We start from the raw sequence: 19,399 nt of genomic DNA, 5'->3' as shown, positions 1-19,399 counted from the left end.
AATTTTCTATTTTTTTACAAGGAAAAAAAGGACAAGCATATTCTGATTTCAGCTCATCAAAAGTGAGGATTTACTGATCGAACATGGTGGCAAACTGAAAGGCTTTAGGTTTTTCACTGCTAATCAGACAAACTTGCAACATGAATACAGGAAATTGTGAGTTTACTATTCTCTGACATTTTATGTGATTATTTGAGAAAATAAGGGTCAGTTTCATCTAAAATAATAAAAATAATCATTTGCAATCATTTTTTAGTAATCTAACAGCCACTATGTGCCTTAACATATCGCTTTCACAAATCATATTTGTGTTTATCAGCCATTAAATATAAAAATATAAACTGTGGATATGCAGGTGGGAACAATTTTAGAAACAAACAGAAAAGCCTCTGTCAATTTATTACAGCTCACAAAATAAAATGGGCCGCAATTGTAATTTAACATCAATATTTTGAATGTGGCATAATCTCATGTTGTCTGCCTTCCTCCATTAATATTATCCTAATTTATTTTGTACAGTATTCAAGCCTTTTTTATGAAAACAGCCCAGAGTGAAGCTAAAAGATGATCCAAGTAATATCGTAACATTTAAGTGAAACACTGACATGTTGTGCTGTTGTTTTAACAATTCAGCAACATTTATTTTTTTTATACCACATTAGGGAGAGAGTACATTATGCCTGTTTCTTACTGTAATATTTCAAAACTACTGTGATGTTATTTCCTACAATGAAAATGTGAACAACAATGAAATAAAGGACTGCACTTCTGAAAGAAAGGAAGTGTGTAAGTAACTCTTTCAGATACTTTAAACCAAATGACACGTTTTAGTTTTACAGGATTATTGATGTTAGGGCAACAAATCAATAGGCTGTCAACTTTTGAAATAAATAAAAAAATCTTTGTCACTGCACTTTTGTGATGAAGATCTCTCTCATTCTCTGGGTCGCTCATTTATATTTGTCCTCCATTCCCACAAGTTTCCATCTCTATTTTCTTTCCCCTTCCATCTTGCTTCTTTTCATCCCCGTTTCTCATTCTTTTCAAACTACTTCACCTAAACTTTCTCCATGCATGCCTCTATTTCAGACCGCCTTTCCTTCCCTCTATTCCTTTTTCCTTCTTTTTTTCCTTCTGAGATACAATCCAGTTTGACGTTAACACACTTTTTCATGCTTTCCTCTCCAGTTTTCACTGGCTCCTTTCTCTCTGTGTTGTTTGCCCTTCAGTCTCCCCCTGTTTTATTAAGGTAAGCAGCAAGAACAGTATCGATAACAAGAGATATGCAGCTTTCTTGATCTCCCTGCTAACCTCTTCGTCTCCGTTTCTGTATCGTTCTCTCGCTCTCAGAGGTAAATAACAGGTCTATAGTGTTGATTAGCAGCACACAGTCTCTGCTTTACTGTCTGGATCTCACTAATGAGTAACATTGATCCTGCCACACTTTACCTTCATCGCGCAGTCAATACACGCCTGCATCTAGGAGGCAGGAAAACACACACACACACACACCTCTGCATGATCATAATAACGTCCATGACTTTCTCCACACTCACTGACACACACACAAACACACACACACACGTTCCCTCACCGTGGACCTGGTTGATCTCGGAGTTCTGCGACAGAATCTCGTCGGCCAGCTTCTGTGCGGTTGGCAACACTTCGGTGTGGTGGACTGAAATCAGGTACTGGACAAACTTCTGTAGCTGGTCTCTGCTCATCTGGAAGAGGGTTTCCGAGATGGGCAGGTGCAGTTTGACCTGCTCAGGCTTCCGTACTCTGTAAAGCGACAGCGCCACTACATGGGCGCAGTAGAAGATGTCTTTGTTGCCGCAGGTGCATGTTACTGCCGTGATCTTGCAGCGGTCGAAGCTGACGCTGACGCTGCAAACGAGCTCCGGGGTCGAGGGTGTGGCGGGGTCCGTCACTGTGCCGCTGAGATGGAAACCTGAGAAAGAGAGAAAGAATATTATTTTTTCAAGAAAGATCCTTTAAATCTCATATTTATAATGTATGTAGAGGTATCTTTTCTTCCCTCATTTCCTCCTTCAGGCTTTAATTTAGATAGTCAACTAAAGATTAAATGTTATTAAGGAAATTTTTCATGACAAAAGTGCCAAAATTTCACTGGTTCCAGTCACTGAAATGTCTTTCAAATGTTATTTATCTAAAGTGTTAGTTAATTGAACATCTGGGCTGTGTGAACTTAAAAGAAAAACAATCCTCAGATGAATCCTTAATGAGCATAATCGTTGCCTACTTAATTCCTTTGTTTTACTTATTTAGTAATGAACAAATAGCGCAATTTTTAGTCATTAAGTTTCAAGCCCAGCAACTTTGTTTGTTACTACAAGATCAGAGGTTCAACCAATCATCATTAAATAAGACAAGAGATAAGATCAGGCATCTATCGTCCCAATGAGCCAACAAAGCCAGGTTGAAGGAGAAATTGAAGGACTTGATCAAGTCATTGAATGTGCCCTTTAGTAAACGAAATTAGTCAACAAATCTCTTGCACATTAGGACGGAGCAGAACCAGTTGGTCACAGTCACCTGCCAAAAGGCCTCATGTTCTCTCATTATGAGAACCTGATCGGGACCAGCTGCATAACCGCTGTTACGACCCTGACTGAGAGTCAGTGAGCCTGATATCTAGACGCAGGAACTCAGGTCGGGACAATCCACTGCAAGAGGAACCGAGAACGAGATGAGGAAGTGAGCAGTGAGCGCGGCTGTTACAGTATGAATTATACAGCCTCTTGTTTGAATATAATGTTTGATCTTATCCTGACTGCGCTATCCGGAGGCACGGCTAGTCATTATGCGGAGGATGAATATGAATGAGTGGGGCGGGGTTCCCTGGCAGTGGCCTAAAACACACACGAGTAAGCATATGAAAGAGGCACACATGTACGCACACACTGAGCCGCTGCGTGAGATCATGCATTTATTAATAATGGGAGTGGTTAAGGGAGACAGAGTGCAGCTTATGAATGCATTTATGTGCACAGGAGAGATCACTGAAATGCATGCGCACCCGGCAACGACGTACATCTCTTAAATACGTTTATCAAAGGGATGAGTACACGCATCACTGCAGTACCAAGCACGTATTAACGCATGTATCAAAGCGTCTTCTGGGCCTCTGAATTAGGTAAGAAAGGGGAGGGGCAGGAGTTGAATATTTCATAGGATAGAGATGGAGGTGGGGTGAGGGGTAAATAAGCGAGATGAACAGAGGTTATGTCAAAACTCTGATGGTTAAGGGGTGCAGTAAGAATGCAGGCGAATAAGAAGGAATACACAGGGTCACAACCCTTGGCTATAGTATAGATATAAAAGTAAATATAGGCCTTATATTTGTCCTCTACAGTTCACTAAAGCAGTTTGCAAAAAAGACACAGTGATGAAATCCATTTAAAGGGTATCTACATCAGTTCCACTGACGCCTCGGACAAGTTTATCAATCTAAAACAGCTCCATTAGCAAGGATGCTGTAATCCTGCTACATTTGCAAAGATCACAACAGAAACAGCAAAGTTTTGTTATTGTTTTGCAGAACTCAGACGCGTTGGCTGCAAATATCCAACGGGGCAGAACTGCAGAACATTGCCATGGAGATATGCTTTTTTTCCCCATTCTGAAAGCCAGCTGGCAGAGGAAGTACATGTTCGTCAACAATATACACAGAAGAGGGGTGTGGATCCAATATGGCAGCCACTTGCATCTGCAAAGCCTATATGTCTACGGCTGTGACAGACAGACAGACAGACAGACAGACAGACAGACAGACAGACAGACAGACAGACAGACAGACAGACGGACAGATGTACTGAGTCAGTCTTAAACGACACAAAAAGGTTTACATGGTGCAGCTGCTTGTAGAAAGAGATAACTTACTAAGCTGTATAACAACTTACAAATGAGCAATGGCTCGTAATACTTGCTGATACATTGATACAGTATATGTGTGTGTGTGTGTGTGTGTGTGTGTGTGTGTGTGTGTGTGTGTGTGTGTGTGTGTGTGTGTGTGTGTTGTGTGTGTGTGTGTGTGTGTGGACACAAGCTTATGTTTCAATAGTGGCCTCTGGTCCAGAGAGGGGAGAGAAAAAGAGAACATCAAAAACATGTGGGGCTGAGAGAGCTCAAAGAAAAATCAACCTCTGATACAAACACACACTCTCTTCCCCACACGCACACGCACACACACACACACACACACACACACACACACACACACACACACACACACACACTCCTCGTAAAAGCAGCTGCAGTTTCTTTTGCATATGTTTTTTTTTGTTTTCGTAGGGAAAATTAACAGCAATACTTCTTTTAAAGAAAAACTAAAACACATGGAGTATGAAAACTACATAGTGATAAAAGAGGTATCCTCCGCTGTGTTCCCCTCCGCTTTAATGGACACTCTCACTCTCTCCACTTCCAAGCCCCCTTTCATGCATCCCTCCATCCCTCCCTCCATCCGCATTCCCACAGCTCTTTCTCTCTCGCTCTCTGACAGATGGGTAGGTAATGAGTTTCGCCTTTCCCCGTCCAATCGTCTGGGCACCAAAAACTGGCCCCTCACGCCAAAAATGCCCTTTTAATTTAGCCAAGCACTGAGTACAGGGCTATTACTGTTTAGGTACACACAAAAACACACACTCACATGCACACACACAGATACACATACACACCTCCCATGACTCCTGGTTGGGTGGGTATGAAACCTTCAATGTCTCATGTGCTAGCTATTAAAGAGCCTGGTTTCCCCCCCTCACCCAGTCCACCCAGCTCCCCTCCCCGAGTGGTGCTGAGGGCTCTTTTCTCCGCATGTTCAAGAGGCCAGGGTTGGCTTTCAAAGTAACCATGGCGGCCATTTTTAGAACAAGGCCTCTGTGAGGTTGCCCTAGAAACCTCTTGTGACCGCCCCGGTGAAATCACACTTGGCCCAAGGAGAGCCGTGTAAAGGCAGCAAGAACAGTGTGTGAAAGAGTGAGCGAGGAATTAGCCTATATATATATATTATATATATATATATACATATGTTCAAAACCCACAAAGGCCCGCGGACCACCCACACTTTTTGGGGGACGCAGATCAAAGCATTTACCCCAAAATAGCACTTCGCTCTATCTTTCTGCCTGGTTTTGAACTTGCATAAGTGCCGATAAGCCATCATGCGCTCTCTTGACCAGGAGGACCACTTCTGTCTATTCAACAAGGAGGGGGGCCCAGAAATACCGGACTCCTGCTCTTATTTCAGGGAGGAAAGGCCCCGACTAAGACCTGCAACTCCTTCAACATACATCTGCTGTGACGGAAGAATGCCGCCTTTATACGCTCCCTATAAAACAGGATTTAGCTTCCCACATGAAGGCAGGCGGCGGGGATCGGGATCCGGGCCTGAAAGGTTTGCTTGCCTAAGCACAAAAGTGCTCAGTGTTCCAAAATCACTGGAGTAAATTAGATTGAGCAACATACATATATTTCCGCAATCAAATTAAGATTCCAAGTCAAAGGGGAAAATTCAGGCCCAGCAGTGGGGAGGTCATTAAGTTTATTGGCCGAATTGGTTTCGTGAGTGACTGTCACCTAAATCTAATATGGCACCATGCGGTTCAGACAGCGCTCGTCTGCTATATTTGTGTGTTTGTGTGTGTGTGTGTGTGAGAGTGAGAGATTCTGAATACATGATTGATTTCAGTGGGAGAAGTAAGATGAAACAAATGGGCTGGTGTGAAAGCGAGTCAACAAAAGCAAAGAGGGAGAAACAGAGGGAGCAAATAGATATTTAAGGCCCCTTCCGCCTGCGCCGGTTCACTTTAGCCTCGCACATTAATCAAATTACCTCCTGAACTGCAGGCAGACAGAAAGCAACACCTTAATCTGACTCTAGTGCTGCTGGAGCTTCTCCCATCCACAGGGGATCACCTGCAGTAGCCAGAGCTTTAATGTGGGATCCTCCTCCGTGTTGACCATAGATAGATAAAACCATTACTGAGAAAAAGCCGCTTGGACTGGAATCCAATCTGTTTGGCCGGACTGAACCGAGAGGCCCCACTGAAAGGAGATCTGAACCACGACTGACGACGAGCAGGGCTCTGCAGCCGGTTGGAGGAAAGGTCTTGGGAATTGTTGGCCGACCCCCCACCTCCGACACCGGCTCCATCCGACCCACAGCAGTGATTCTCTTCAACGCGGTTCCTTGAACTGGCCCAATTAATACGCTTATAAAGACAAATACAAGTCCTTTGAGCATCATACAGCAACAATGAGCACATGTGTGTGTGGTCCTATAAGGAAGCACCCATACAGAGACTATAAACAGAGATCAATGCTATCCTGCAGGAGACCTTGCTCCAGGCGTGTGTGTGTGTGTGTGTGTGTGTCCTAGGTGTGGGACGGGCTGGAATAACACAGCTGAGCTCCAGAGGCGGCCATATTTATGCCTTAAACCCTCTGGTAGACCAGAGAGCCTCTTTCTCCCCGGGTGTGTTTTCATCATCCACACACATGCACAAACCGAAAAGCGTCCTTTTTTTCCTACGCTCTGAATGCTTATCCCGACAGACACAAACGAGCATAAATTAATATTTTTGAGATATTCTATGAATTTCAATGCTTTTACTTCCGCTTCAGAGTCTGACAGCAAAATATGCATGCTAATCACAGGGATGGGCGGGAGAGAATAAAAGTGTGTGTGTGTGTGTGCGTGTCTGTGTGTGTGTATTGACGGCTGTGTGGGTGATTGGAGTTGTCATCAGCTGGCGGTTGAAATGACAGTCCACTACTGGGCTGCTGCCACTTAGTTGTCATGCGGTGCATCAGGAATGACTTGCAATTTTCTAACTATCACTTTCAAAATGGATTCTAATTTTGCTGGATTGGGCCTGTCAAGCAGTGCCGGCGTTACCGCTCTGCTGAGGTTGGGCGTTCAGAGGGATGACCGGTGCGGAGAGACAGCGAAGCCTCAGTTCGGGGATGTGATAGACTCAAGACAAAAAGGATAAATTGATGAGAAAATGAGTTCTGTTAGTAAGAGATGAAAGACAAGGTTGCAAGAAACTAGCTTGGGTAGGGATTCTGTCAAAGGAATAGTTTAACATTTTGGGTAAGTAAGTTTTCTTGGAAGGATTGAGAAGAGAATAATGATAGCTCTGACATGTCTTAAAGGTAAATATAAAGCTGGGGCCAGCAACTTGTTAGCTTAGCTTAGCACAAAGACTGGGAACAGGGGGAAACAGCTAGCTTGTCTCCTTCCAAAGGGAAGACAATTCTCCTTTTAGCTCCTCTAACAGCCCACATCATCTCTCTTTTGTTTAACCTGCACACAGACCCAAGTGCAGACTCCAGAAGATATTTGGTTTTAAAGGGGGAATATGTGCCTCACCATTTCTTGCCCAGGAGCAGCTACTTCCTGACCCCCCTGTTGGAGGGTAGTCTTAGTTACACTTCAACTGAGCCAGGCTAGCTGTTTCCTCATGCTAATGCTACGCTAAGCTATCATAACTGCTGGCAGTAGCTCCATATTTACTGTACGGATAAAAGTTGTATCTATCTTGTCATCTAACTCACTGGAGAGTAAGCAAATAAGTGTATTTCCCTAAATTTCAACTATTCTTTTCAGTTCAAATTACAATGTCCTTTACCTTAGCTACGAACCCTAATGTCACAGCTGTTGATAACAAGATAACAGCAATGTCTGAAACAGCTATACAGATACACAAATTGTTTTAGATGTCTTGTTTTTTATCAAATGATATGTCTAACAAGGCAGCAATAGTTCTCTTAGACATATAATAGCCTTCCACGTTGGTCTAAAATTACTATTGGGTGTAATTTCAGAAAGGCAGCCGTGTGGTATTGGGTGAACTGTGCCTTTAGCCGCTATTCGACAAATCTCTGTCACTGGAGAAGCCAGGAGCCTGCTAATTCTGTCTCCTGGCTGTACATTAACTATACATTATCGCAATCCGTGTGCAAGGTTCATTAGTGTGAATGAAATTACAGCTGGCTGGAAATGAATGTGTGTAATTAGCAGAGGTCTGTCCCAGCAGAGCCACGCAAGCTATAGACGGAGGTAATGGGATCCATTGAAAAGCCATTGTCTGCTGCTTCATGGATTTAGTATCTTTCTAACGACAAACCCATGCAGCCGACACATTATAGAGCTGCCGTCCTTCTCCTTGTGAAGGAAGGGGGTCTGGGCTGAGATGAGCCAGTGTGTTAGTTGAGAGGACACATATTGTAAAATGGCATAAACAAAGAACATTGCGATACATGATTCGGAATCGGTTTCGGATTGTGTGTTTGTGAGACGGGTGCTGTGCTTGTTGGGTCTCACACATAATTTACACACAGAAAGAGTGCCAAAAAGACATTTGCTGTGCTTGTCGGAATTGATTACAGATGTGTTTCTCTTGCTTAATTTGAACTTTGCCCTTTAAATCCTTTTGAGATTAATCAAAAATTAGTCTCGACCCCAAAGCTCAAAACACAAAAATAAGGTAAAGAAATTTGAAAGTATGCAAAAAAGATTATGTGAAGCTAGTACAGCGAACAGACAAAAAGGCCTTACTGTGGAAGCCAACATGGCTGAAAGTGAACAGAAGTCATTTGCATATGAAAATAGCTGGGCACCAACAGCACTGGACTGAAAAACTACCACATGACTGTGTGCACACATGTGTGAGTATGTGTGTTTTTAGGTTCACTTGTCCACGCCAAGAAACAACCTTACACTCTTTACCCTTCCCGTTTCATTTGGAAAGTCACCCGACACACTCTACCACCATACGCCCCCGCATTCATGCACGCACACACACACACACACACACACACGCTACCCCACCCTTTGACACACACTCATGATGCCTTCATGCATGCACGCATACTGGCTTCAGTGACTCCCTGCAGTCAACCTCCTTCTGCTCACAAACAGCCCCTCCTCTTTCCTTTTTCTCTCTCCAATAACTGACTCCTCCCCTGTTTCCCCCCTCCCACGACACACACACACACAAACACACGCACACGCACACACACAGTACATTGCCTAGCCCTAAGCTGACCCGTTGTGTGTACTGACGTCACACACTAGACAAGGGGAGGCATCATTCCAGACAGACACACACACACACACACACACACACACACACACACACACACACACACACACACACACACACAACAACACGTGCACACCCACACCCACAAAAACATACACATACACACACAGGCCCCAGCCGAGGGGGAAGCTGCATTCCAGCACAGGCACACAGACACACAAACACACATCACCACGCCTGGCGGTGGGAAGCATGGGGAGCGCTCAGCTGTAGCGGGGAGGTGGGGAAGAGGGCCAGGGGAGGCGGAGGGAGGGCAGGGGGGCATTCAGTGGAGGGAGGAGGGGAGCGATGGCTGTGAGCCAGTGTTCCTCTGAGCTCAGCACTTCCCCTTTCAGCTCCAGCCAGCCGCCAGTTTGCGTAACGCAGCCCATGCAGCCCTGCCGGCTCGTGCTTAACCCCTTCCTTCCTGGAGTCACTGAGGTCACACCCGCTGTTCTCTGTTTTCGACGGCGCATGCCACATTCGACATGCACACACACACCTTGCCCAACATTGCCCTGCTCAGGCAGTTCCATTATAACACTGAGCACACAGGCACACTGCTCATACTTCCTCATTATTACCTGACACACACGGAAGCAGACACACACACACACACACACACGTGTGCAAACACACCCAAACACCACAGAGAAATGATACTTTCGCCGGGAAATAGGTTAACCTCTTACATGCCACTTTCCTTCTTCCTAGTGGCTGATATACACCTATCTCTTTGTATTTCTTCTTAAACACAGTGAACACAAGCACGTGTAATCATCTAAATATATAGGTATGCTGACTGAGAGTGACCTGGATTTAAAAACCTCCTTGAAGTCAACACAAAAGAACTGCAACCACTAAAATACTCACCCATTCATGAGCAATTAGCAAGCAATTATCATTGTCACAGACAAATATGTAGCTCACGCACTAACCACCTTAACACAGAACTGTTTGGTTAATGCAATAACAAAGAGCAAGCACGCGTGGCATGGTATGTGTGTGCACCGTAACTATTCAGCTGTATATCCATTGACCTTCCCAGAGCTTATTTAGGCCAAAGTGTCCCCTCCACCCACAGAGATGTGAGGCCTCGTACATCAGACGTGGGGCCTCCCCCCTAAAAACCCTGCTGAAAAGTGTCATAGCTCACACTAACCGCAGCAGACACAGTCCATGGCGGAGGGATGGGCAGAGCAGAGGGGGGAGTGAACGAAGGAGGAGGGGAGGTTCTCTCACATTTAATACCACTTGACACGCGTCATCCAGCATCTCTCAACCAGCCGCTGAGCCTGTGTCAAAGCCGCGGCCCTGTCGAAAGATGCTGCTGCGCATGTATACGGGGCGCACCTTGTACGCACACAAACACAGACACACAAATACAAAACAAAGGCAACCCAAAATACAAATATCTCAGCCACCTGGCGCCGTGATCGACGAGCTGCGGCAGAGACGGAGAATTACCGGGATGAAGACGAGTGAGGGAAAGACGCAGGAGGGGGAGCTAGAGAAAGGTTGCCTCCGTCTCTGCTGAATCGTGGTGGTCGATTCTCTTGCCTGCGGGCTATTCCTGTAAATATTGACGTTGATGTTAGGACCACTCTCTTAAGGATAAGCTATAAAGCAAGAGGGGTTAGGTTTACTCAGTGCAAACTGTAAGCATCTGAAATCACACGCTACGCTTGGCCTTCTCCAAGCGGTGGGGGACTTTCAGGGTGAAGAGCTGCAACCGCACCGGGGAACTGAGCTCTCTCAGTAGGTTCACAGCTCGCTCCTCTCCCTCTCTTGCTCCTCTCTAGATGGTTTAGGTTTCCACTCTCGGGCTAAAAGCAGGCGGCCGACATCAAAACCTTCAGAGAGACCCATTTCCCAGAAACAGCTCTCGTTTCATGTGAATAGCTGCCTATCACGGCTACATTGAGATAAATTGCACCCTACTGGACGAGAGGGAGACAATGTTCAACCTGGAGCCTCTTTTGTTGACATTTGTATGTGTTGCCATGACAACGCATGTCCAGTGCGTGCGTGCATGCGTGTGTTTGCACTCATGGGTCGCATTTGTTGGGGGCACACATGTGGGCAAACACGAGCAGGGCAGGTCTGCGCACATGGAAACAAATACCACTCATTCTTTCTCAAACACAAGCGCGACTGCACAAAAGCTTGCAGAGACTAACACGTGAGCGTGACCGAAAACACTGAATCAGGTTAGACTTGCTTCCAACTACCATTTCCTCGTGGGAGGCTGCAGGCAGAGAAGTTTATTACTAATCATCTCCACGTTAAAAAAGGGGCCAAACTAATCCAACTATGACAAAGCCCTTTTGCAAAAAACCCTCAAGAGGACCGTATGTGCCCGGACAACTGGGAATTATTCTGCTAGAGGAACACAATGATGCATGAATTCGTTTTAATACAAGTGGGTTAAAGATGCCAATCCTGTGGGATCACCATTGCTCCATAAACAGGACTCTCTACCTCTCCCTCCATCTAACTTTGCTGAGGAATTACTGTGATTGTCTGTGCTTGTGCGCAAAGCATCCCCACTTTGTTCAATCAAATTTTTTCAAGTCACCACTTTCATAGGCGACGGAAGAATAATCATATCCGTATGCAATTACGCTGATTATGTCTCTTCAGAGACTTGTGAAGTGAAGGACTATGTCACCTCTGAGACCAAATGAAACAAAAGGGCAACTGCTTTGTTTATATTTCACCACGTGTCTGCACTCTGAGATCCTCATTACCTTCATTTGAGTGCTGACGGAGGCTACATATGACGGGGGGGGGGGTAAATGGGGGATCGAGCAGGGTGTCGGGCACAACTGCTGGGGGTACATGCCTGGCGCCATAGCAACCGTAAAGGAGGTTGAGGGTCTGCGTTTTAATGATAAGAATGGAAAAGAATATGTGTGCGTGTGTACGCTTGTGTGTGTGTGTGTGTGTGTGTGTGTGTGTGTGTGTGTGTGTGTGTGTGTGTGTGTGTGTGTGTGTGTGTGTGTGTGTGTGTGAGAGAGAATCCCCTCCCGTGGGCAAGTCAGCATTCACCCATGAAGTAGGTCAGTGAAATTTGCCCAAATTAGGTCAGTGGCAGTCAATGGGTGCCATCCTGGACAAGAGGAATAATGAAGGGGGGGGTCTATAAGGTTAGAAGAGCAGAACCAAGCGGCTTACTTCTTCTTAGCTTTAACACTTAGTTAATTACTGTTGCGCTGGTCCATACAAAACACACGCACATGCAAAAAAAGGCCTCATTAAGGTACCAGAGCTCGCCCCAAAGCAGACAGAGCTCTTTACAACTTCAAGCAGTCACTTTTTTTCTACTCAAACATCCCTGGTATCAGAATCAGTGCGCATTAAAAGCCCCGTTTTGATTGGAAACGCTTCTGAAAAGCAGTCCGATTCGGTTACATTGCTTAGGTCTGATTATTTAGCACCCCTCCTCCTCCTCCTCCTCCCTTCTTCCCCCTCTGGCTGTTTGGATGGTAGCTTCTTTGTCATCTGCCTCTGTTTCGAACTAGCTTTTTCCCTTCCCTATTTTGAAGAATCCACATCGGGGAGAGAGGTTGTTGTGCGTTGTTGCCAATAAACGGAGGAACACAGAAACCTTTGAAGTCCGCGGCACAATGCGATTTTTTGCTTTCATCGGCCCGTATCTGTCAGTCAACCAGAGAAAACGTGACTCCAAAAGGAAACTCTTACTTCCTTTCTCTCCCCCCAAAAAATTCCTCCCCACACACAAAAACAAAAACAACACAAAATCACAACAAAGGCAGCAGGACGTGGAAGGCTGTATTGGGCATCAAACAGAGAGGGAGTGGGCTGAATAATAATCTGTGAGGAGTTGCGAGGTGTTCCAGAGGATTCTGATGTTGCTTCAACCGGCACAGACCAACTCTGCTCTCCTTGGCCTGCTTCTACACAAAGGGAACGTGTGTGTGTGTGTGTGTGTGTGTGTGTGTGTGTGTGTGTGTGTGTGTGTGTGTGTGTGTGTGTGTGTGTGTGTGTGTGTGTGTGTGTGTGTGTGTGTGTGTGTGTGTCCCAGCGTATAGCTGTGGGGTGCTCTCTGAACTTTATTCTGTCAGCCCTGTGTCGCTCATCTCAGAGCTGTTGGGTGTCAGAGAGGAGGAGGAGCATTGACAGGTGTCTTCTGTGGGCATCGTCTGTTCAGAAAAGCGATGGCGGAACCTGGGCCTGCACCTATAATCACACAAGCCCGCAGCCTCACTCTGACAGCCAGGGAGGTTGGGGAAGGAGGGAGGGGGAGGCAATGCAAAGGCTCCCTTCCCCGGGCAGCGATCAAACTCGAGCCCCCGGCTTGCCTGGAGATGCGACAAGGCCCACTTCCCCATTCTCACTGCTTTTCCCCATCCTCCCCCTGCTGCCAATCATCTGTCATATGCTTTCACGCTCTCGCATGACGCACGCCTCTGAGTGCTGAGCGAATGTGTTTGCGCTGGGGCCGAGCCTGTCTACACAAGTTAGAGAGAAGTGCGCGAGCAGGGAGACAAAGAGACACACGGGGACTCAAAGAGCTTCGCGGGGGGAAGTGTGGAGCCGGAAACGACCAAAAACGTACAAGCGGAACGTGGCTTGGAGTGAAGCGAGCCACAATGAGTTACAGTGACTAACGTTACTAGCCAGAGAGAGAGAGAGAGAGAGAGAGAGAGAGAGAGAGAGAGAGAGAGAGAGAGAGAGAGAGAGAGAGCTGGGTATGGGAGCCAGGGAACTGAACTGCGGCCAACCTGGATGAGGCCTCAGTCCAGATTCGTTGGGACAGTACCAGGGGCCCAGCTACAGCCCGTCAGAGCAGCAAGGGAGGGAGGGAGGGAGGGAGGGAGGGAAAGTGAATTAGCTAAAAATTCAGAGTGAAAAAACAGAAAGGGGGAGAAAGAGAGAGGGCAGGCTTATAGGCAAAACAGGGAGAGAGAGAGAGAGAGAAAAAGAGAAAGGTTTTTGAGGCTTTTCAGCTCCGAAGTGGGATGGAGGGGGATGGTTGGAGGAGAACTGCTGGAGCCGAGGCTCAGAGGCAGGGCCAGGGCCCGAGCTGGGGCTGCTGAGAGAGGAGCCAGGGCTAGAGGCCAGAGGAGGGAGGAAGGGATTGAGAATAGGAGGAGGCTGTGGCAGAGCCGGGGGCCGGGGTTCAGAGCCAGGGGCCCGAGCTTTAGATTTAGTCAGCTGTTCCCCTGGCCAACAGCTGGAAGGACGTGAGGAGAGAGAGAGGGAGGAGGAAGGTAGCAGGGGAGGACAGTCTTAACCGAGAAACGGAAAGTGAGAGGAGAAGGAGAATTAAAAAACAGCACAGCATTAGAGAGGGAGAGAAAGGAGGGAGACGGGGGTAGAGGGTGGTGGTGGAGGTTTGGAAAGAGGACAGTGGAAAAGCCATTAGATTCCTATGAGAGAGAAAACAGCGCTGAGAGCAGACAGACTGACAGAAGGTGGTTAAGGCTCACTGGCTTCGCAAACCACTCTTCCCTTCCTCCCTCACTGGTCCTCCTGCTCCCTCATTCCTCCCCTCCCTCTCTCCCTCCCTCCCTCCCTCCCATCATCCAGCCATCCATCTCTCCATCCTCCACCTTTCCTTCAGTGCGCTATTCTCACGGCGACCTCCTTCTCAGCCAGTTGTGCTTCAGCGACAGCCCAGCTATTCATTACGCACGACCTGCAGGCGTGACCCTAAACGCACACCGAGATCCCAAACAGGTGCCACACACACACACACACACGCACACGCACACGCAGCAGCAGCAGCAGCAGCAGAGATGGGTTAACACATGACGGAAGGGGGGAGGAGGCACGAAGGGAGTTTGTAGACAGAGAGAGCTCTCTGTGGCTGCCTGAGAAGCACTGGGGGAGGAACAACAAGGAGAGAAGGATGGGAAGAAGAGGAAAAACAGTGAAGAGAGGATAAAAAAAAAAGATGATTAAAGAAAGAGCACGTCCATGCTTTGTTTCCACAAAAGTGGCGAAATGAGATTTGGAGGAAGGGAGCGAGGGCCGAGGATTTGCCACGGGGCGAGCAGCCGCTGCTAGCAGAGCACTTTATGGCCTATTATATTCCATTCAGATGGACCAGGCGTCGGAGATAAAAGCATTTAGTCTGCGCGTTAGCGAGTGACTCAGCACTTGGAGCCTTCACAGGTGGATCCCCTTCATAACTACACAATGCATATAAATGAAGCGGCCTGCTCAATGCATAAGGATCGCTCACTCCCACACCCTCTGCCTTCTTCCCCCCCCCCCTCCCTCCACCTCCACCTACGCCACCTTTTACCTCCTCAACCTTTCACACCTGCTTGTGGACACACTGTTTACAGCTGGATTTAAGTAACACCTCCTGCTCTCCTATGTAGAAGACTTGATCAGACAGGCAGGAAATAGGAGGCGGTGGGAGAGAAGAATCGGAGTTGTATGCTCCAAAAATAAACAAAAAGCCTAACATTTTTTCTACAAGACTTTTCCTCGATATTAGGAAGAGACATTTATGTGCATGGTTTGAATAGCCGACCTGCCTCTTCTACTCTGTTCCCCTCTCATTCAGTGTTGAGATGGTAGACAGCACAGCCCCCCCCTCACTGCTTCCTCTCCATCACTCTCTTGTCTCTCCACAGCTCTCCCTCCACCCATCTGCCCTTTCCTCTTCGTTCTACCTCTGCGCCTCTTTCTTTCCCCCCTCCTCTCCTCCCCTTGGTGGTGGTTAATGGCACAGGGATCCAGCGTGGAATATAGATCAGTGCGAGATGGATGGGGCACCAGGAGCTCCGGCCAGTCCCGTAGGTCCCAGACCAAAGATTAACTAAATATTAGCTGACACAGAGAGAGAGAGCTGAGAGAGAGAGAGAGAGAGAGAGAGAGAGAGAGAGAGAGAGAGAGAGAGAGAGAGAGAGAGAGAGAGAGAGAGAGGCAGGGACACAGCTGCTAGTGCCACTGCCGGCAGAACAAACGACAGAGACTGTTTTTTAACCCCCTTTTACTCTCGGGAGAGGAGGAGAGACGCGTGCAATAAGCACACAAGAGATGTAAAAAGTACACGCAATGCATCGGGGTATACATGCTGCCGTGCGCGTGTACGTACATGCTATCAGATGCACCCTGGGAGAAGAAGTCCACTAATCACATTCTCTCCTCCACCCCCCTCTCTGCCCTGCCAAGGCGGATGGCAAGGGGTGGAGAAAAAAAAAAAAAAAGGAATAAATCTTTATTAGGCGATGTGTCCCTGCTTTATCGATCGCTTCGCTCCTTCCCTCCCCCCACCCCCTCCTCCCTCTCCACCCCCTCCCTTTCTCTCCCCCTCCTTTTGTTATTTTAGGCGTGTGTCTGCCATCCAGTCCAATTGAGTCAGGCTGTACATCAGAGAGGACCATTACCCACGTCTCCCTGGGCTTGGGCTGTCACTGGCTGTGAGGGGGGTGGGGTGGGTAGGAGGTGAGGTGATGTAGCAACCCAGGAGGGACAGCTAGCCAGCTAACAGCTAGCCAGACAGACAGGCAGGCAGTTGGATAGTGGGGTTTCCGGGCAGGAATGCAGACGGACAGGGTGGCATTAACACACGGTGGCAGAGAAACAACAATGGAAGATCTGAACTTCACCTACACTCAAGTCTGTGTGAGCCGAGCATGGCGAAGACACAACATGATTTATGTTGCCAATTTCCTGCTGGCCGCTATTGATAGAAAGAAGTCACAGGATTTTTTCTGGCAAAGGCTTATGGCGAAGGATGTACCCCAAAATAATCTGATTCAAACCCAGCAACTACAACACTCTTTCAAAACTGGGTGTGGTTTCGCTACCAAAACTGATAACCCAGTTTGAGTTTAGATATATATTTTTCCCGTACCTTACTTTGACAAATAAAAGCATGATTCTCTTCTTTTTTTTGAAACATAAGAAATTCTAAGATGTTAAATATTGTATAACATACACAGCCATGTAAAGACTGTGTCCATATAAAACTGAAGATTATGAATTAGACCAGACATTTGATGCTAGCTTCCAATACCAAAAAATACTGAGGTTCAATACCCAGCCTGAGTAAAACCCTTGATCCTGTGACTTGACCTATGCAATAAACAATGTGTCATTGAGCAAGAATTTGACCTGCTCATTCAGTGCATCAGATAAACGACTCACATGGCTCTGTTTCCACAAAAGTGTTGGTATGAGATTTGGAGTAGGGGGGAGGTTGGGCGGGGGTAACATAAAACTAAAAATGGTACCAGATTTATTCCTGAAGGGCAAAGCATGCCAAACCCTGAAAAGGTTCCACGATTGGTCCTCAATGACCTGGGAAAAATCCGGGTGGGGATCGCATTAAAACTTCAGAGAAAGTTTTAATGTGCAGCAAATAGGCCACGTCTTGTTCCTCTGCTAATTCCAGACCGCGGTAAACAGAGAGCTTCTAAATGTAGAAACAGTGATAGCCCCTGAGGTCTGGATGCAGACTGCTAGCACTGACAGCACAACCAGCAGAGGCTAGCTAGCCGGCTAGCCTCCCTTTGGGAGTTTAGACACAGGAAACACTATGGAAACATGCTGTATCTAGATAGGGGCAGTGTAAATAAGATATGAGTTTCTATTGCCTGGCTTGGGAAATGAAGCTGGAAAATTGAGAAGGGGAGGGGGAAAAAAAGAGATCATGAGTACTTATAAACACAAGGAAGGAATGCATGAAAGAGAAGGAGGATAGGCACAGGTATGGAGTGATTAGAAGTAGAAGAGTGAGATAATAAGACGACAGGACGATGAAGGGAAGGAATGAGGTAAGAAACAAAAAAAAGCAAGCAAGCAAAGAAATGAGCAAGAGAGAAAAGGAAAGAACTCCTTCAAGACAAAACTCTTTAGAGGGTGAAACCAGATTCCATTCAGCTGAAAGGCGTCCTCTCCCTCCCTTTGAATCTCTCTCATTCTCTCTCTCTTTGTCCGTCTCTCATGCCTGGAGAGCCTTTCTAGCTCTATTCAGCCCGGCTCCTCCACAGAGCGCTGAATGCATGTCTCACATGCCACACAGCCACGGCATCGTTGGACCAGGCGCAGCCACAGTCACCTCACACTCTCAGGACCTCCTCCTCCTCCTCCTCCTCCGCATAGCTCACACAGCACTCCAGCCTGCGGGGGCAAGAAGAGAGAACGGGGCAAACTCACCCACCCCTTCTAATCTGGCTCTGGTTCCCCGATTGTTCCACAAAAGGGTAAAAAACTAAACCGGGCATGTGCTTTGTCCCCTCTTTGACTGATTTCTCAGGTGAGAAATTGCTTATTGGAACACGCAAAGGACGTCAACACTCAATCGGGGCGAGCGATCTTTCCCTTTGCTCAGGTGATGTTTATTGGGAAATAATAATGTGAGCATGGGCCCGTCTGTCAAGCAGAGCAATCGGCCACCGGAGGGACAAGTCTGACCAGATTGACCTTTGGCTTTAGTAAGTCCCTGGGGGTCATGTGAAGAGGTCAGCATTGGGGCAGCTCCATGCTGGGGGGGAGGGACTGGTCGATGAGAGAACACCTCCGTCTGTGTGAGTGTGCGATAGGGGTCAGCGGCAGGTAAACCCTCGTCCTCTGCTGTTGTTTACTCTCGGGCACCTAGTCGTGTGTGTGTGTGTGTGTGTGTGTGTGTGTGTGTGTGTGTGTGTGTGTGTGTGTGTGTGTGTGTGTGTGTGTGTGTGTGTGTGTGTGCGCAGGAGTGGAAATGGGATAGTGTGGGAATGATGACAGACGGGAATGTCATCCACCCTCTTATCATTAACAAGCCTCACCTTTATTCAGCCTGTCACACGGCCATAAACACGCTAGCTGAGCCATTAACACACTGTGTTAAGTCATACACGCACATGCTCGTATTCACACACAGATAATCAAACGGGCTGAAAGAATCCACCATCTACTGAAAGTCCTGTGTCGGTATCTGGTGGAGAAAATACATTTTAATATTATAGACCAAGCACTAGGAGCCAAAGGTGAGATATTCTTTGCTGTACCCTTCGTTTTTGCCTGGGATGGATCAAAAGAATGCCCTTAATCTGGGACAACAGCAGGTACTAACTTTCTGCTCTCTCAGCAAAGTATACCTGAATTGTGTTCACGCACAAACAAACAAACAAACACACACACACACACAAAAATATCATCTGTAGCCTTTAGTCTGATCCAGAGCTGTTTGGCTTCTGTAGAGAAACAGCTGTTGACCAAACTGCTGAACAGAGAGGCTCTGTTCTGTGGCAGCATGTGTAGCCTTTATTCTCATACTCATGTAGTAAATGCACACACACACACACACACACACACACACA

The 19,399-nt window shown here is 47.0% G+C and overlaps 1 protein-coding gene across 1 annotated transcript in view; it reads right to left on the bottom strand.

Moving 5' to 3' along the window:
• The window catches only part of LOC129100956 (zinc finger SWIM domain-containing protein 6-like), a 44,668-nt gene that overhangs the window by 18,075 nt on the left and 7,194 nt on the right, over positions 1 to 19,399 (bottom strand). The window contains exon 2 of the mRNA XM_054610522.1: positions 1,595 to 1,951. Coding sequence (XP_054466497.1) covers positions 1,595 to 1,951 — 357 coding nt within the window. The remainder of the gene's footprint in view (positions 1 to 1,594; positions 1,952 to 19,399) is intronic.

Source organism: Anoplopoma fimbria, chromosome 13 (genome assembly GCF_027596085.1).
Source record: "Anoplopoma fimbria isolate UVic2021 breed Golden Eagle Sablefish chromosome 13, Afim_UVic_2022, whole genome shotgun sequence".
In the NCBI taxonomy this organism is placed as follows: domain Eukaryota; kingdom Metazoa; phylum Chordata; class Actinopteri; order Perciformes; family Anoplopomatidae; genus Anoplopoma; species Anoplopoma fimbria.
The sequence above is the reverse complement of the archived record's forward strand: the minus strand, read 5'-3'. Positions and strand labels throughout refer to the sequence as shown.